Below are 20,602 nucleotides of genomic sequence, written 5' to 3' on the forward strand. Positions count from 1 at the left end.
AATATTTTCATTCTTAAAATTGCTTCATTTGTAACTGCAGGACATACTTTTTCGTATATAGTATGTCCTTAAATTTAAAAGTAGTTTGCATGTTTTCTATAAGTATTAAGTAGAGAACCCTTCAGTTAGGGACATCCTTATACTGCCAGTACAATACCATATCAATACTTTCCTTCAATATCAAGTAGTTTTGTACTTGATACTTTCAGTTTGGTACCGATACTGGTATTGATACTTTAAAGCTACTTGTGATACCAGTATCAATACTTCTGTGGTATCAGGACATCCCTACTTTCAGTGAATTGTTAAATGCATGTTTTTGCATTCCAAGTAACATTACCATTGCCAAATTGTGTAACTCAAATTTGAGCTAGTATATAGATTTCATTTATTAGATATAATTCTTGTTATTTGAGGTTTTTCAATTTTGTGTTGCACTCAGTTTTGTTCAGTATCAGAGGCTTACAAATGGTGACTTTAAATTGGGATTCAACCATATTTCCAGAAACTAAAAGGCCAGTGGATGGTCGAGTGGAGAAAACTTTTGAATGCTGGTAGTTGGCTGCAGATTTGTGCCTTGCCGGTGGGCTGGCCACTTGAAATTTTCTGATTTTTTTTTTCATGTGTCTAATGCCTAAATAGGTACTAGTTTCCCAAAGAAAGTCCTTCCAGGAGGCATCTACCTTGGCAGATTATCCAGTTTTGTGTCACCATATTCTATCAAACTAACCAATCAGTTTTTTAAGTTGAATATGATTTAATTTTAGGATTGAAAATATTTCTATACAGATTAGTCTTTATTGCTACCTTAAATTTTAGCAATATTTTGAGTGTAACTCAATAATGTAATTACCACATGTTTATATTCTTGATGCACATCCAACGATTCTTTTTGTTCAGTAGTTTACTTAAAACGGTAGATTTTTCTTTGTCTTGTTCATTGTCTTAGTTTTACACCAATAGAGTGCACTTGCATAAGCTGCTATTTTCCAGAAATGCCCTCGCGTCGGTCAAATAGAAACATTATTCAGAGGTTGGAAAGATGCATTTTATCAAATGAATAGCTCTAAAACTTTTTTGTGTTTTCTTGTCTGTTTCTCTTTTCAGTTTGATTATTATGTTATTTAAGGTGGCTCAAGAAAGTCTAGTTTTCAAGATGGTGGTGCACTACAAATCACTCTAATGAAATTATCCATGGATTATTATCCATATCATCGTGCCTGTAAGTATTGTAATTTGACGCTGCACATTTAAGAGTTCTTTTAAACTAACATGTCTTTTTTTTTCTGCAAATTTTCAGTTGGAAATCGCGATCACTGGTTGCGTTACAGTGAGCCTTCGTCGGGTCGGAGTGCGTGGATTCAGCAGCTCATGTCGTTGTTTCACGAAAGTTTACAGGCTAAATTTCAGTCCGAAACTCAGAATTTTGTAGATGGTAATCCTAACAAACAGGGCGGCCCCAAACATACCTCGGTTCACAGAGCTCCTCCTCACGTAAGTCAATTGGTGTAAATTTTGATTGTTCCTTTAAGTATTACAAATAAATTTTGGCCATTTAGGGTACAGATCAAAGTAACAAAGGTACGCAGAGCAAGTCGAGTAATGAAGATGCGAACAGGCGAGGAAGTTTGAGTCAATACAAGAAAGCAGCATCACAGTGGAGTATGAAGTACTTAATGTCATCATGTTTTGTTTTTCGTTTGGAAGAATACTGCATATATAAAGTTTCAACATCTACGACATCCAGAAGTTTCGCTCATCAGAAATTCCTAGCTTACGACAAAGTGTCATTAGTACTCCCAGCAGATATGAAAAGTATTCATTTAGAAATGACTTATTATTATTTTCCCGGAGATATTACGTTACCAGGTAAATTATTTATTATATATTTCTACACCAATATATTCATTACTAAACAAGAAAATTGTTTAATAACAAAAATAAGTTTTATAATTTTCATGCAAATTCATTTACAAATCTGTATTCAAATCCTTCTGTAACTTCACATACAGCAAGTATGGCTCATGTATTATATATTATTATAATTTCCATCGAACAGTTCTGTAAAATCCATGTGTTCAAGTGTGTTGGAGAATGTTGGTCTATACTCCAAGTTTCGTGCACTTATTCTAAAAAGGGCCGCTGCTGCCTTGTGGTGGTGATTCAGACCTCCACTGCCACAGGATCTTGATCAGTGGGGTTCCATTTCTCAGTGTGCCACATTACCTGACATTGTCTATGAACTTTTTTCTTTGTGGGCGTGTCAAGGATCATGTGCATGTTACAAAAGTGCCTCCATATAAGAATCAAGGATGCCATTAATGGCATGACTCCTAATATGCTGGCTCGGATGTGAGTTATGATGATACTAAATTTGGTCTAATGGATCCAAGTTTGTTCCATTCCAGAGTTCATACATAATTTATCACTGCCAGACTAGGTCAGCACTCAACCTCACTTGTAAGCAATGCAGATGTAGCAATCTCCACATCTGTGTTGCAGTTTATAACAATTAAGATGAAAAATTGATTTAATGTATCTCAATCGACTCTTCTCCAGTCAGTTAACAAGATGTGGGCCCCAAATAGGAAATTAAAACCCAAACTTGACTGTATCAAGGAATCTGTTGAAAATATGACTTAACAGATTGCTTCATTCTAATCATAAGCTTGATTAAATTATCAAGTTTAAGTTTAAATTTTGTAATTAATTTGTCTAAGTGAAAACGAGACCTGTGGAGTAAAATAAATGGCTAAGTGTTTATAAAATGATACCACTTCCAACTCGGAATTGAATAAATAGAATTTATCAGCCTTTCCCAGCCTACCACCTCTAAAAAATATCATTACCTTAGATTTAATCTCATTAATACATAATCTATTAGTCCCACAATAATTCTGTAAAAGGTGAAGTTTCTGCTAAAGACCAATAGGAGAATAAGAGAGTACTGCAATATCATTGGAAAATAAAAGGCAATTCGATTCACTCGATGGTAATATATATGCATAGTATTATGACTATGAAAAAAATTTGGAGGATTATTGACAAGTAAATTAAAAAGAATGGATCTAAGTGGTTTGCCTCGAGGAAGACCTTTATTAGAAATTACCGATCCTGAATTACAATGGTTAGCTTCAATTTAATATGCAGTACTAGAAAACAGTTATCTATCCTAAGTCTCTATTTGCTACAAAAGCACCTTGACTAAAAGAAGATATTATATGAAAATGGTTGAGCCAAAGCTTCAAATGATCAACAAGGAGAAAATTTTTCTGATCAAACGATATTAATGATAATGGATGATAATTTGAAGGATCTGAGTGACTGCCCCTATTGTAAATAATTTTTAAATAAATACTTTTCCAGGTTGAAGGGAAAGAAGAATTAGTTTTAAAACTATTACACAGAGATGACAAATCATTTAAAAAATTATTTGGAAGAGATTTTATCACCTCAGCATTAATGTTATCCTAGAAAGGGGCTTTATTATTTTTCAGAAAGTGCATGAGGGACAGCAATTCATCAAAGGAAAAAGGTTTGTCCAATAGTGAATCCACATTATCATCAATGCCATGAAAAAATACAGCAAGAGGAGGTCCATCAAAACTTCACAAAATTCCTTGAACAATCATATTTAATAAACATATTGCTTTGAGTCCTGGATTCAAGAATTGTATCAACAAGGGATGAATAGTAAGACAAAGAATTCACACTTAAAATCTTTATATATCTTAACAACATTTGACAAACATGTATCCAAGTCCTGCTCACTTAAGTTTGCCACTTTATGTACAAAGTGGCAAATTTACATGAGTTGGCTTTTAGCAGGAAGAAGGGAATCAAACTGAAAATGATAGAAACTATGAGATGAGCAGAATCAAATTCATTTAAAATCTTAAAATCTGTTAAATTATTAACTAATTCCGAGTTCATAACAATTAAATCAATAACAGACACTCCCAGAGGGAAAATGAATGTAAAATTTGCCAGAAAATCGGTAATGTGGCAACCATTTAGAAGAATCAAGCCAAAAGATTTAACCAAATTCAAATAATTCTTACCTCTATGATTAAAAATCTTATCATTAGATTTTTTTTATGTTATAAAAATTTAAATTAGAACCAGTATATAGCATATCTATTTCAGAAGCAATTCGAGCATTAGCATCACCAAGAATCAAATTATTGTCGTCATCCTTAAATTCAAGTATTAATATATCAAGGTGCTCAATCAAAGATTCACGGTTATTTATAGAAAGATAACCAAAATAATCAAAAGTTTGGAACAATCGTTAAACAAACCTTTATGAAATACAAGTCTAGTGATAATAAAATTATCAGAAGGATAACAAGTTTCCAACTCCCCAAGCTTCCGAGAGATTATCAACACTGGACCTCCAGATGGCCTTCCGGGACCTTCGGATTTTTGCACTAAAAATTCAATAAAGGTTGAATTGGCAAAGTTAGAATATAATAAACCTTGACTATCCCGAGAAAAATCTTTTAAATTAAAAGAATTTTTTGATGGGAAGAATCAAATAAATTTCCTAATTTTCCTCCACTCGACAATCCATCCCCGGTAATAAAAAGGTTTGATCTTCATCAACTTATTATTCAGTAAGTCGAAAGTAAAGTTGCTACCATCAGTTATTAAACAGTCGGCCCTCGCAAACACAGATTTATATTTTCCTTAGCCTCTGTAAAAGGAATATGATTCTACCTCTGGATTCTTGATTGTCAATGTAAATCATTGAAATTTCCCAACCCTGGAACACTTGTCCTTCATTTTAATATTATGCAAATTCCTATAAATTTTTTTTTTTATAAGAAACAATGTCAAGTTTTATTACCACCAAATTATTTTTTGAAATTTTGTTAAAAATTTTTACGGAAATATCACCATTGGACACTAGCAGATATTACAAAGTACCCCCTTGGCATATAATAGTTCGCTAATAGTTGAGTAGATAAAAACCCCAAACACTTATATTTAGTCATGCCTTATCACTGGGCTGTCTGTGTGAAGTTTTCTAGGCTTTCTTTACATTTGTAACACCTGCATAGGGGCCAGTTTCTTGTAAAAAGTCCTCTTGGGAGGCACTCGTCTTGGCGGATTGTGCATGTTGCATTAAGATTATTTTAATTAACTGACTTTTCTATCACTTTATAATTTAATGCTGCAATATGAGGTTGTTCATTTGAAATTATGTGCATAAAATGCTAGAATTTTTATATAATTTTACACTTGCACATTATGTAGTTAGAGGTAGAGGGATCTAGTTTAATTTCTTAAGTAGTTTCTCAATGAATAATTCAGATAAACATTGTTTTTTTAAGATGGTTTTATGTTTAAGCCTAGCAAAATGACAGATTTAATTGAAGAAATACAGACTTTAATTCAAGAATTTAATTAATCCACTGCTGTATTTTGCAACATCTGATCTAAAACCTTATTTTATATAATTTTCAGTTTAACCAATGTAAGAAGTTTGCTTCTAACTGAAAATTTTATTTTTGTTAGTTCCTACGCCAAATATTTTTGCACACGTGGGACCGTTGCAGCTGACATATGACGAAACTACGTTATTATGGTTGAATACATTTCTGTTGAATTTGGCAAAATGCATTGTAAGTAATGTCTCCTTATTTTTATTCATTAATATTTAAATTTGACCTTTTGAAATGAATTGAATATACATATAAAGTACTAGTGGAGATATCCAGTGTTGCCTGGGACACACATGAATTTAATGATTTGAAAAGTTTGGCTTAGAACTAAATCAAATATGTTTTCCTTGTGTTAATCTATAGAAATTTTCCGCTAACATTGAAGTAACGATGGTAACGCTACATTGGTTTGGGATTGGGATGCAGTTTTTCCATGTTGCAGATATGTGTGGGATTTCAAAGACAGGTGTGTGCCAAATTGTTTGTAAAGTTGTCTTAGCCATTCTCCTTGGTTGAATTTCACAAAATTTCTGAAATTCCATTAGTCAGTGGGACAGTCGATGGGACCCTAATTGAAATTGATACCCCAAGTGAACACAAATCTGCTTTTGTTGACCGACATGGAAACATTTCATTAAATATTCTTATATGTGGTCTGTTGTTGGAATTTTATTATGTATGTGCAAACTGGCTGGATGGTGTTAGTGATGCAAAAGTGTTGAGAAATGACATATAGAGTGCAAGAATGACTGAGGATGATATCATTTCTTTATAATATTTCTATTATATTATACTGGATTGATGATACTAGAGAAATTCTCAGAGTTCTCTCTCGGAGAGATACATGTACATAATTAGAAACAATTAATGTTGTTACCAAACACTTCAATATGGCGAGTGTTGCATCCTTCCTGGGAGGAGCATAAACAAAAAGGTTTCGTGGATTTCTAATTTCCAAACATATTTACAAACTGCGGAAAAGGCAACACATTTCCAGTTATAAGCCGGCAGTGATTAATGTTTGTCATCGAAACTGGTTAATCAACATGGCAAAACTTGGTGAAACAATAAAGTTATAGTATCTTAAATCAAAGGGTGTGTCAAGTGGTATGATACATTAAAGAATCTTCTTCCTTGTAACTGCCACTGGCTGTTATAAGATAGATAACAATTGAATCTTTTCCCTAGCAACAAACAAAAGAAGGCTGTAAAATGTAATCTCTTGATGAATATTAATATTGTAAAGTAAAAAATTTTTAATGTATTAATTTTACTTTAGAAAGTACACAGCTTTTGTTTCCCATTACAGCAAGAAGCTAGCAATTCTCCTTCTTCTTCTTCCTTTCAAAGTTTTCTTCTTTCTTTAAATATTCGTACAGAACTATTAATGCCTCAGGTAAGTTTTAAAATTTTTGAAGATAAGATTACCATTTCAATGTGTTCGGAGATCTGATTACCTTTATTTTAATTTAGATCATTATTCCTTCTGATAAAAGTTATCCGAAGCAGGTCGAGCGGCCAAAAGCTTTGCACCTGCAGGCTTCTAGAATCGTGATGACGAATTGTCGGATTGGCGATCATGCATCCCACTTGCATCTAAGCGAATGTTTAGAATCTCTCAGTCACGGAAGTATGTTTTTCGATAGGACGAGTTATCCTTGGAGAGAAGATGATTTGAACCCGATTGCCGAAAGATTCATGCAGCAAATGACTGGTAAAGTTTTTACGTATTAAAATATATTTTGATTAAAGAGAAGATAATTGAATTCCATTTATATTATTTAGATAAAAATGAGAAAGGTAATAGTAAAAGTCGTCCAAAATCACCTAACGAGCTTAACATTGTTATGGAAGGCCATGATATGTGGAGCATTCATTTAGATCCTTGTTGGGCCGATTTTACTTATGACAACAGTAGTTTGAAGTCGCAAACGTTTGTTGATCCCTTACCCATTACACTTTGGATTTATATAAGAGCTTTAAGTGAAGCATTAAATGAAGAATTAAATTCTCACATGGATGTGAATCAGAATGGTATCAACATCACGAATATTAGTAATGGAAGCATTTCTGCGTCATTTCTCAAGAAAGAGAAAACGGAAACAGAATCTGATAACAAAGACTCTAAAGAAGCAGATATATATATGTTAGTGCATGTACATTCTATGTTAAATTTACAAATTAATCATTATCAGTACTTATTTCTGTTAAGAACATTAGACTCCGTGATTGCGCTCACTGCGCAGTTGTCGGAAGTTAATTCGGCATTATCACCCAGTTCCCACACTCCGACCATTTGCATAACCGCCTGGTGGCCTCAGATCGACATTTCTCTTGTGTTACATAGTCTTAGTAAGATGCGCACTTCCGATTCAGCCGACGCAGTTTCCTATCAGGATGATCTCTCTTTGAACGAAGAAATATTTTCAAAAAAGAAAACTCTAACCTCAACACACAGTTCTTTTTCACTAGGTGAGTGTGATAAACGTTCTAAAGGTTTTGATGATGAAATTAATGACATTGTGGCAGAAGTTGGAGAAGAGAGACCTTTTACAAAGTCTCACAGTGACTTACTATTAAACTCTCATTCCAATTCTTCTTCTCCACCTTCACCTACTTCTCCAACTGTTGTGGGCAACACTGAAAAATCCGATTCTCTTCAGAAGAGTCTTCATAGTGGAACATCGGCAATGAGGAGAGGATTTTGTAATTTAATGGCCAGCATAGATTCGGTGTTAACAAAAAATGAAGGTCCTAATCCTGATTTTGAGAACATTTCTCACTGTGATGATGATACGTTGTCAGTCCAAAGTGATTTTTCGTCCGATAGCGATCAGTATGTGTTGGTCGGATTGGAATCGTCTTTAACGGACGAAGATCCTTTCCATTTTCATTCCACGGCAGTAGAGATAGAAGAAGCGGCCGAAGTAAAGGAAGAACTGGTCAGTTCTCAAACTACAAGTAGCGAAAAAAGAAAAGAAATGGTTTGTAAAAATATAAAGTTGTGTTTTTCTTTTTTGGCAAAATCTTTGTTAATAGGATTTAAACTGTATTCCAGATATCTGTGGTAATACTGAAACTTCTCGGAGTCGAAGTTTCTGCACAAATGACAGAAAATAGAAACTGTCAAGTTGTTCAATGTTATCATATTGAAAGCAGCGAACATCCTTCAATATCTTGGGAAAGTTTTCACAATATTTTCTCTACTAGTAAGTATTTTTATTAAAATTCTTAATAGTATTAACATTTAGTCACACTTTAATAATCTCCCATGGAATCTTGTCTCCTGGTCTTCGGACCTCATTCCTCCAAATTTTGGGGCTTTTGGGGATGTTTCCAGCATATGCTATGGGAGAAACTGTAATATTGTATGTGAAACTTAAACCTTTTTCACCACCCATCAATTTTTTTGGACACCCTGTACATGTGACAATGTAAATACTTTAGAGGAATGTCTTGTAAGAGGGCCAAAAGGTCATTTTTTAGAAAGTTGGTATATAGTTCTTTTGTCACATGAATCAGGAGGACGTGTGCTCCAATCACACATCAGCTCTGAAATGATGTTGAAAATGACTCTCTACTGTAATGTATGGGTTTTCTGGATCCCACAGATGTGTTTCTGATATGATTGGTTATATTCCTGGGTAAATTGATCCTTGTTTTAAATGGGATGTATTTAAATGATGATATTTTAATCACACATTGCATAATATCCACTCTTAATATTTCATTTTGTTGATATCAGTATTAAACTATATGATTATACAGGATGTTCCCCTCAAATGCTTCTAGTTTTGTGGATTAATTTTAGAAAAAGAAATGTTAGTGTAGTACTGTAGACCAGGGGTGGCCAACTTTTGTGCACATAAGATCTACTTTTTATCGTAAAAATGTGTTGCGATTGACTTGTTGTCATAGGCATAATCTAAGTGGGGAGGGGAAGTGTGAAATACCATACTATGTTTATACACTGTTTCAGTACGAAGTGCACTCACTGCTTATGAGTAGAGTCATAACTGCATGCATACAGTTGTGTTCGGTTACAAATATAATACATTAAGTCAAGACATCGCTAGTGATCGACCAAAATTGGCTTGGCGATCGACCGGTCGATCACGATCGACTTGTTGGCCACCCCTGCTGTAGACAATGGTAACAGAAAGTGTATGGAAAAAAATTAAATTACGACATTAAATCAGTATGTTTCCAAATATGCTCCCAACATGGCATGTATGATATTGGGTCTGTACTTGATTTAGTTCAAATCCGAGCCAGTATGTTAGGAGCATTTGTGATTCTTGTGTATGGCACTTTTGTAACATGCAGGATCCTTAATGTGCCCATAAAGAAAAAAGTTCAAAAAGACAATGTCAGGTGATTCGGCAGGCTGTGAAATGGGGTCCCAACAATCTAGATTATACAGCAGTGAGTTTGGGATCATCACCATGAAGCAGTGGCAATGACTCTCTTCAGCATACACATGTGAAACTTGAAATATTGACCAATATTCTCTGATGCATCTTATTCGCATATCTGAACAAATGGATTTATGGAACAGTTTAAAACTAGAAATGTTTGAGAGGAACATCTGGTATTTTAGTCTAATAACTTATCAATAAGTGAAATCAAGGTTTTAAACTAGTTCAGAGTAAGATAAAAAAAAATATAACTTAAAGCAACATACAACTGTTGAATTCAAATGTTTCCATTTTTTGCCTACGTTGGCTGGCCTCAGTTTCAGTTAAATCCATTTGAATTTTCAACAATAGTAGGATGTTAAGTGGAATTCACAATTTATGTCAATAAATGCAGTGAAACTACAACATTTAGGATGATGCTTTGGTATACTTCCTACGGAGTGAGTTAGAATTATTTAAGAATTACTTTTATTTCATATGAAATATTAAAACAGTAATCTTTCAGGGTCAAGGGGTTGGCAGCTCGACAGATCGCTCGATGGCCCGCCATCTGACATACAGATAAGCCTGAGATATGTCAAAACGGTGGAAGCGCAGGAAAAAAAGGAAATTGAAGAAGATTTTTTGAGCATTTTTGTCAAAGATATAAACTTAAACATGCTGATGAGTTCCTTTTCTGGGATCACGGATATGCTCGAGGATGAAGTCATACCCAAGCCAATTCCCACACGCATAATAATAAATAATCTTAAATTACATTTGATGGTAAATATAGATTTTATTTTTCTTATTTGAAATATTATAATTTATGTTTAAGGTAATATTTTCCAAGTCTAATGTTGACGAAAAATTTTCATCGTAGCCTGCTTGTAGGGATTTTAACTATACCGAAGTAAGTTTGCAATTCTCTTGCATCTATAAGAGAATTTTGAGATAATGATCTTTTGTGTGCAGCTTTCATTTCAAATGTTAATGTATGGATAAAATTGAAAAATGCATCTGGAAAATTTAAGATTTTATTATTTTAGTGTTTATATTAACTAGAATGTTTTTGATTATTGTGATTATTGACTGTTAATTTACAATGGAATCAGGTTAATAACAAATCTTTGAGGTGGCTTTATTATTGGCTAATCAAATGGGCAAAGAGGTGTTGGCCTACTGATCTGGGCAGTCAAAAATTTTGGGAGTGGTTCATTCTGGAAATGTTGGTCTGTCTCTTGCCACCCACTCACCCTAACGTGGACCTGGTTGAACTTGCGATCATTTAGATCTGTTCTGTATCTGTTCCAGAACAACAACGCATCTGTAACCGTAGTGTCTGCGCAAAAATTTTCCAGGGGACGAAGCTTGGAGACAAATAATTATATTGATAAATTTTTATTTAATTTTTTAATTTTTTTTTTCACAAGTAGATTACAGAATGCAGTATTGCAGTATTGCATCAATACAAGAAGACAAAGCCTTCCTTGGTCAAGGGGGTAAGGTTTTGTATCTCAATAACTTTTATAATTATAAATTGTGGAATTTTTTAGGGAAGAATGAGTCCACTGTTTGCCTCTGTGAATTCCCATATCCATGGCCCTTTGTTGTACCCATTCGACTGTAAGCTTTTACTTTCTCTTGGTGTATTCAGAGTTGGTTTTTTTATATAATTATATATATATATATATATATATATGCTAGGGTCAGCTAAGGGCAACAGGTGTTTAGTCATTTCCGGTCAGCGAGTGACCCGTAGGTAATACATTCTAAATTAATTTAGTCTGGAAGCAAAAATCGAAGAGAACTGCATAGTGTGTGTTTAATGCATCTGCACAATAAGCAGAAGTTAGCAGGTTTTAGTCCCACACTAGATCAATATTTTCTTTCAGAATATTAAACATTTACTTATTTAATTCTAATTAAATTTCATGCAAGGTGGTGACTTAACCCTTTTCCGGCCAGGGTACCGATCTATCGTTACCCTAGTTGTTTAGCAAAAAGGCCAAGGTACTGATTGATCGTTACCCTGTTAACAATCGATTTTTATAAAATTTATCGACAACAGATGTCAGCACTTGACGGCAGTGTCTTGTTTATCATCTGTTTCACATATTTTTGTGTAGGTGGTGTTTTGTTGACTTAAATTTTAATTATTGGTTTTTTTCTTAATTTTTCATTTTCTGATAATTTTTTATTTCATTTTTAGCATATTCATGCAATAATATTACTATAATAAATTCATTAATGCTATAATAAGTTTATTTAGCTGTAATATGTTAATGCATTATAAATATTCAAGTTATGACCTTCAGTTCTGATATTTTATATATTGTTTAAAATTTTTTTTAAATTAAAATATCAGCAAATGTTACATCTATTGCTACTGGTAATCATATGTTTATTACAAAAATATATAATCTTGTTTGATATGAAATGAATAAAGTATATTAGTTCATTATATTAGTTGAAAGCAGAATAAAATTCAGATTTCAAACAAATGTTTGATATAATGTGCGATAATTTCACAAGGAATAAACATACATGCATAAATGTTGTATCAAATTGTATAGAACAATATTCTATGTTGTTCTGGCTCAGTGACAATAAGAATGAAGTAACCAGACAATGTTAATTTTGACAAAAAGTAACAAATTTTCAAGTTTGAATGTCAGTTATCATATATTATTATTTTTTCTCATAAATTTTTCAAACAAACTTTATTGAAAAATGTTGTATTTAAAACTAACTACAGTATATGATAAATATATGTGATTTTTTTCATATGAATAAAATAATAATTTAATTTTTGGTGAATTTTTAAAATAATATTGCCTGATTCACCTATTTTGCCCTTGGCAGTTTTACAAAATAAACGTAAAGAAGGGGGCGTGGCAAACGGCAGGCTAAGGGTTAACTGCCCACATTTAATCCAAATTGCATAGCATTTTTAAATTTAATTAGTTGAAATGTGGTCCATAATAAATCTGGCAATTAAGCCAGATGGTAATTTGAAGAATGCTGTTACATATTGGCAACACCTTTGCTTCTGGATTTGGAGGTATAAAAAATGGCTAACAAAGTAATATGCTAGCCTTTGTCTGGCCAGTGTTCTGTGTATAAATGGAGTGCAGTAAAGATGATTGTAAGGAGCTTTCTATCCATAGTAGTTAAGACAAAATAAATACAATATATGCTGAGCTATAAATAAATTTAGCATGATCTTTGCTTAATTAATAATCATAGTAGACAAGCAGGCCACAAATGTTTTGTGCATTTTTACATATACAAAAAGTAGACCCATTTTTTATAATTTATAACTGATGCATGAAATATGTTCCCAGGGCAGATTAATGCTCCCCCACAGACATTGCTGTTTTTAAGCAACAGAGTTGTTTAACTTTAATTCGTTATAACTGGATTCCATTGTAAATATTAAATCTTAAATTTTTTGAATTGTTACAATTGTAAAATTAATTCTACTTACTTTTCTTTTTTTTTTTTTTTACTTTAAAATTTATTAAACAGGAAGATAGACCCTCTGTATATATTACCTCTCCAGGTGTCGTTCCTTTACACTTTCATTTGCCAGGCTGCTTACTTGAAAGAACTGGTGACGGCTATATACATTTTTTACCACTTCCATCAGGTAAGATTTGACTAAACGTATAGCAAATAAATTTGTTTGAAATGTATTACTGTATTTATACTTAACATGAATAAAAATTAATATATTTATTAGGTTACTTTTATGACAAATTATAGCAAATAAAGTCTGAATTTTAAATGACTTCAGCTTTGTTAACCAGTTTGTTCTGGGCCTTATTAAAAATGATTAAACTCAGTATTTGGAACCATGTCTATATTCTTTATATACTGTACTTCTTAAAAACAAATTGGAGTTTTAATTGAGGACACTAGACTATACAATGTCCTTTATTCTACTTTTTACTCTGGGACCAATCTAGTGTTACAGAGTCAACTGAAATGGGCTCTCGGGCTGAAAACACATTTTGACTAATATATCATCCAATATATATGGTATATAATGATTAATTTGACAAAGTTTATGTAAAGGTAGGAAGTTAGACTGTTGTCTTTTCTTCAAGATTGATCCGACTCTCCTCTGGGTCAATATTTCTTTCCAGAAATTTCTATGTTTAATTTTGTGTGGATAATTCATACCACAAGTAATTGCTCAAACAAAAATAAAACTACTGTATAACCCATGCTAATAATATAGCACAGGTTTTATGAACCGCTAAGGTAGCCTATTGAGAACATGATACCATGCAGTTTAGAAGGTTTTGTCTCAAAGATGCAAAGTTTTTGTGATTTAACATCATGTTAAAAGTCCATAATTGTTGCATTGAATGTTGAAGATTTAGCCTTTCGTGAAATACTTTGGAGAATGCACTGTCATAAATCAACAACCTGTGTTTGTTACAAAAAAGAAGCAAACTTGGTAGCCTTAAAAGAAAAGCTAGATTGGGAAGTAAATGTGTGAATATACTGAGGTAAAATGGGCATTTCAGTTTATAAGAATATACTGCTATTTCTTCCAAACTGAAAGTAAAGTTAGGAAGGATTGACAGTAGTAAAAGCAAGTGCTTAAATTATGCAATATTGTGCAACTTGAGTTTAAAAGCTTACCATATACATAAGAAACTGTTACTGATGAGTAACAACTTATCCGGATTAAATGGTATGTGGACCAGAGTGCCAAAATGTTGGATTCTGTTGTGTGTTTGGATTGATCCGAATTTAATATTCATGAATCTGATGGCAAATGTTATGTTAGACATTGAAAAGGCAAGGCCTACAACAGATCTATAATTGCTTGATATAGACATTGGTTTCCAGGATTAAATGTATACTTATTAAAGGTTTTGACAGTTTACACTTTATAAATGAGTATCTGAATGCAGAAAGTTACAAAAACATCTTATCTGTCAAACTAATTCCAACAATCAAGAAACAATTTTGGACACAAAATCTCGCATCTTTTGGGATAATGATGTGCCATTTCATCACACCAAGATGGCAAGTAAAGTATAATGTGTCCTTTCTCTAGGGTTTCCTAGCATTATCACCACTTAAACTGACACATGACATTTAGTATCACAAGTCTGATAATGAATGCTTGAAGAAACTCATGCTAGGACACAGAAAAGCTGTTATTAAGGCCTGAAGTGGCCCTACAAAGTATTGGGACCTCATTTAATGAAAAATAAACTGTTCATGTTTTCAGGCCTGCTTCTGTTGTGAACTCTAGTTTTGTGTGCTTCCATAACTGAATGACAAGTGCATGCAACAATGCTTATTGACAGTATCAGTGAGGCTGTAGTGCAAAATAATACTCAAAATTATTTTATTATTGATAAACATATAATATATTATTATAACCAAATATTTATGATTTTTGTAAAATTGTATATTTACAGATTTTATAGATAAAAATCTTCCATTACTCATCAATTGTGAAAATGGTAAAAGTCTTCCAATTTTAATTGCAAGTGACAAATGTGACTGGAAGTCCCTACTTGCCGATCCTAAAGGTTTAGAGAATCTGACGCCCATCAAGTTGTCCTCGTCTCCTATAGAGAAGAGTATGGACTGCCGGTGCATGCAGATAAAAAGTACAAGTGATTCTCCTAGGAAATTGCCAGACGACGACATTCAAAGAAAAGATAAAGAAGAGCTGGAAAGATCGAAAAGACAGTCCGATTTAATACAAAGTTTAGAAACGGAGAATAAATTGCTCAAAGAGGAACTGCAACTGTTGAGGAACGCACACGATAACAACATTTTTTATAAACTGTTGAGAGACACGAGGGATGACGTACGAAGACTAGAAGAAGAAAAGAAGTCTCTTTTGGACACGTTACAGGTTCTACAAGAGGAATTAAGTAAGTATGAAAAATAAAGTAGGAATCCGATTATAAAAGTCTCCCCCATTTACACAAAGCCAAAGATTCATAATGGGTTTTTAGACGTTGCCGAGTTTAAATGTTCCCTCTCCAGTGCAATAATTACCGAGAGGGAGATTTGACCCAACGTAAGTATATAAAATTTAATGTAATAATCGTCGTCTGTGATGTTATCATACTGCCCGTTGCGGCTAGGCGTTCATCATATTCTGTAAATTAGTTTATCCGGCATAATATGTCTAAGACAGTATATTACTGTTGTTTCCGACGTGGCCTTAGCACTACATTCTCGTCACCATGCTATATTTGAAAAATAGTATTATAATGCAAATTTATTTTAAACATCCGGACGGACTTCGAAACAGAATAGTTCCAAGTTAGGTTTTTTTCCCCCAAACACGGATTAAGTTTTGTACACTGAAATTTAAAGTATGCATTTATTATGTTTTGTTATAGATTATTTGTTGTTTTGAGCATAATGATGGATTTTATAAATTGTTAAAGAGTCCGGTTTAAGCAAAAGTATATTGTACATTTGTAAAAGATCACAGAATGAGTAGGAATATATCTTCATTGTCATATTGTAATTTTACTGTTATTTTGTGAATATTTATCTATTATATAAATATTATTATTATTGAAAAAGAAGAAAGCAATGCAGGAAAAAATAAAAATAAAGTCTGAGATGTGAATTTTAAAGCTTTTAGTCAAGTTAGTTTTTAAGTTTCCGGGTTTTTTCGTTGTGAAAAACATATGTTGGAAGTAATTTTTAGATGGTCAGAGTTTTTTCTGGAAATCTAAAAATTGCAAAATGCGAACTAAAAGTAATATTGTAATAAATTCTTGAAACAAATATCTTTCTTTCTATATATTTTTTGATAGTTTGCTTAGAAAAGTACTGTCCAGAATTTAGTTAAAAACGAGGTTTACGGTGATGGGCTGACATCTCAGCCCATCCAACCATCATAAACTTCATTTTGGCCTACCTTTGTTTTGTTTTCAATCCCAAGTTCCCCAAAATGTCTTGCATTTTGGCAAACTTGAGATCAAATTCAGGCAAGCAACTCCATGGGAATTTTTCATGGGCAGTTGGGTCCACCTATTCTCACTGGTGGTCAAGTGTATGAAACTACATGGTTGATTGCAGATTTGTTCTTACTAATAGACTCACCATGCAAAGTTTTTCTGGGTTTGCTCTGTCTAACATCTAAGTAGGGGCCAGTTTCCTAAAAAAAAAAAAACCTCTCATCCATCTTGGCAGATTGTGTTGCTGTATCCCAACAAGCTAATCCTGGCTATATTGTCCTTCATCACCTGGCTGCACCCATTATATGGTTGATTGAATTCACAATGGGTTTGGGAGAAAAGAAATCTTAATATCCAGACAGAAATAATTAAAAAACGGAGAATTCAATCATTTGAGAATAACATGTCATGAGTTTGAATTATTTATCAAAAAACTAAAAAAGAAATATTTTTTGGATAGGATAAATTTTTATTATTTTTGTAGAACTGTCCTGTAATGTTTTCCTTTAGAAATTTTATCTGTTGTTACCTGTAAAATAATTTAATTTCAAGAGTTGCTATGACTGATGATCTAACAGAATGTTTTGTTACATTATCATAAACTGGTTTGGAACAGTAGCATGTTATTTGTAATGTAGATTCTTCCATTGAAGTAATGGAATTGTGAGTAACATCTCAGGATAAGTGACTTTGGGCATACTATATTTTAAATAGACGATGGCAACTTAGATGGCTTGCGTGCCAAAATTTGCATGAGCAAATTTTGTTGGCATACAAAAATATTTGTAAATTTTCTTAATGTTGGTGTCTTTCCAATGGTAAAAAACTTCTTGTAAGATATCACCTTCAAGTTGGTGAGCTTGGAAAATTAACTTTGTCATTAATGAATAATACACCATGTTGTATATCACAAAGAATATGATACATGGATCATCTGGTGCCTTCATTATTACATAATACTTAGATAGTAGTGCATTAGATTTAAATTATCGGTGTGAAGTGGATGAAATTGTGATGTCCAAGTTTCATAGTAACTATGTTGTCCACAAAGTCTTGGAGAGTATGAAAAATTTGGTCCATATCAAAGGGTTTAGAAGTGTATAGGGAACAGACAAACATTCTATTTTATATAAACAGATTACAAAAATTAATCAAAATATCGTAATGATTCAAAATGGAATTAAAATAATGAAACTGTAACCTGAAAGATCATAAAGAAAACTTTGTAACAGTCCTATGCAATTTCTTAGGGCACAAATTAAAAATTTTCAGCTGCAATAAAAATTTGTGCAGAAAGAAGATACAAAAGCATCCTCTGCAGCAATTTACTCGAGAAATATAATGCTGATACTGCAGAAAATAACTGATGCCAACACACATCATTTGAAGAGAATTTAATAATAGGTAAGATAAATGCACTCTAAACACGAAAAAGTCAAGTACTAATCTCTAACAGAAACTAAAAATTAAACTGGTGTATTCCTGGTACTTTTAAATGTTTCTTGTTTAATTCAGTACACTTCTCTGACACATCTGACAAGAATTTCAGATGCAGATTCCAATCAATTTGTATTTCTATACCTAATTTTTAAGGAATAAGGCAAGCTAAATCTATAAATAAATCTCATTACAGGAGAATAGTATAATACAAAAATAATCTCAAAAACACAGAAAGGATTATTAGAGACACTTCATTATCTTGGCTCAACTGTATATAAGAATAAGCTTACAGGAAGATTCTGGCCTGCATGTTTTCATTATTTCCTTAAAACCTGTCAAAAATTTAAATTCAAAACATTGTACAGGGTGTTTTTTTTAAACTGACTGTAGTCAGAGACAGTTGTAGAACAATCTAACAGCCGGACTGGACTGTTGCCAAATTTTGGAGAGTGACTAAGGACCACATGGGAAAGATTCCACGAAGAAAAAATTAATACCCAAGTTTGCTGGTAGGGGTGGATTTGGCGCTGTTGTAGCAAAACGGCTAAGAATTTGTTGAAGGTTCACAGGAGACCGTTGCTGGTGGTAGCAGTGCCTGGGGAGTGGCACGACAATTGGAAATGACGCATTTGACGGTATGGCAAGTTCTACGAAAAGTTCTCAAGTTCTATCCATACAAGATAAGCCACCTGCAAGAATTAAAACCAAACAACCGTGCTACATGGTTGACATTTGCTCTGACAGTTTACATGAGGGCCATTTTTACCTGAATTTATGTAAACTGTCAGAGCAAATGTCAACCGTGTAGCATGGTTGTTTGGTTTTAATTTTTGCAGGTGGCTTATCTTGTATGGATAGAACTTGAGAACTTTTCGCAGAACTTGCCATACCGTCGAAGGTGTCATTTCCAATTGTCGTGCCACTCCCAAAGTGCTGCAACTACCAGCAACGGTCCCCTGTGAACCTTTAACAAGTGCAGTCTGTGAACCTTCAACAAATTCTTAGCTGTTTCTCTACAACAGCGTCAAATCCATCCCTACCGGCAAATTTGGGTACTACTATTTTCTTCGCGGAATCTCTTTCCCATATCGTCCTTAGTCACTCTCCCAAATCTGGCGACAGTCTGGCTGTTATATTGCTCTACAGATGTCTCTGAGTACCATCAGTTTAAAAAAACACCCTTTATTTCTAATCAAAATATTAATTTTTTTTTCAAAGCATGAGAAAAGATATTAGTTTTCAATTAACATTGTTTAATACGAAGGAAATGGCAGCAACGAGTTGCCTAACTTTCCCGGCAAAAATGTTCGTTTCAGAAACACTAGCAGGGTTCAAACTTGTGTGTGGCGCCATCTGTTTATGGAATGTCATTAAAAATAACTTTTATCTTATCAACTATAATAAAAAGTCGAAAAGCTTGATTTTGAGGGTAGAGATGAGTTTCTAAAAATATAAATCTTAATAACGGTTAAAATTTTCATTAAGTGAACTCATCCGAGATATGACAAGATACCTCTCTATTTCCACCCCATCGATCTTTAACCACCAAAATTTAATAGCATCAATGCCCCTTATATACAAGTTACCGTACCAAATTTTGTTTCTTAATCTTTATCCCATCCTGAGATATTAAAATAGACGTCAACACAAGCACAGATCAGTATACAGTCCTGCAGTTGACAAACGAGAGGAGTTTCCGAAAACGAAGTAATGGTGTCACGGGCAGACCACGTGGAGAGTTAAGGTAAGTTATAACATCGTCACTCGTTCGACCCATCTGGACTTTGGGTTCAGGGGGTCTTCTCCAAACGTGGAGATTTACACTAAACCCGATGTGACACGATTCCAGTATTTTCCCGTGTTATGTGCATAACAACAGGTAAAGTAAAAAAAATGACGTAGCAAAGCTAGCTAATCAATGTTGCCAGTCTCTTAGGAGTAACTACTGACGGTTGCCAGATTCTGCGCCGTTTCGAAATTCCCAAATGTATTCGCGAGATCATCCGCCATTTCCGAAAAACTAAAAATCGGTCCCTCAATTACGAATATCGATACTTTTGATTAAAATTTGTGTAATATTTAGTTTTATAATCTCAATTCTGAAGCGAAAACGTAAAGGAATTTTTGCCTCACACGGAGGAAAACATTGAGATGCACAGGTCTAAATTTTGCCCCAATCTTACAAATTTTATACCAGTCGTTTGCACATGTCGAATTTTTAATTGATTATAAAATTATTATACGCATTAAAATTTTTCGTAGTTTTGTGGACCCAAATAAATCTACCCTATACAAGCATTCAATGAGCATCAAAACTAAATTTTGCCTTGGTCTTCGCAAATTCTTGGTCAACCCCTGC

The 20,602-nt window shown here is 33.4% G+C and overlaps 1 protein-coding gene across 3 annotated transcripts in view; it reads left to right on the forward strand.

Moving 5' to 3' along the window:
* LOC136970844 (bridge-like lipid transfer protein family member 3B) overlaps positions 1-16,630 on the forward strand; it is a 48,733-nt gene extending 32,103 nt beyond the window's left edge. The window contains exons 9-20 of one of the 3 annotated variants that reach the window (XM_067265316.1): positions 1,130-1,222; positions 1,301-1,494; positions 1,560-1,869; positions 5,521-5,631; positions 6,764-6,843; positions 6,921-7,161; positions 7,233-8,431; positions 8,506-8,656; positions 10,371-10,630; positions 10,728-10,757; positions 13,376-13,496; positions 15,292-16,630. In XM_067265316.1, the coding sequence (XP_067121417.1) occupies positions 1,130-1,222; positions 1,301-1,494; positions 1,560-1,869; positions 5,521-5,631; positions 6,764-6,843; positions 6,921-7,161; positions 7,233-8,431; positions 8,506-8,656; positions 10,371-10,630; positions 10,728-10,757; positions 13,376-13,496; positions 15,292-15,773 (3,272 nt within the window). In that variant the 3' untranslated portion in view covers positions 15,774-16,630. Of the gene's footprint in view, positions 1-1,129; positions 1,223-1,300; positions 1,495-1,559; positions 1,870-5,520; positions 5,632-6,756; positions 6,844-6,920; positions 7,162-7,232; positions 8,432-8,505; positions 8,657-10,370; positions 10,631-10,727; positions 10,758-13,375; positions 13,497-15,291 lie in introns of all 3 variants that reach the window. The other 2 variants (XM_067265315.1, XM_067265317.1) reach the window with 2 other exon arrangements.
* Positions 16,631-20,602: the final 3,972 nt, after the last annotated feature.

This window comes from Centruroides vittatus, unplaced genomic scaffold (assembly GCF_030686945.1).
Source record: "Centruroides vittatus isolate TY-2023 unplaced genomic scaffold, ASM3068694v2 contig_221, whole genome shotgun sequence".
NCBI classification, from domain to species: Eukaryota; Metazoa; Arthropoda; class Arachnida; order Scorpiones; family Buthidae; genus Centruroides; species Centruroides vittatus.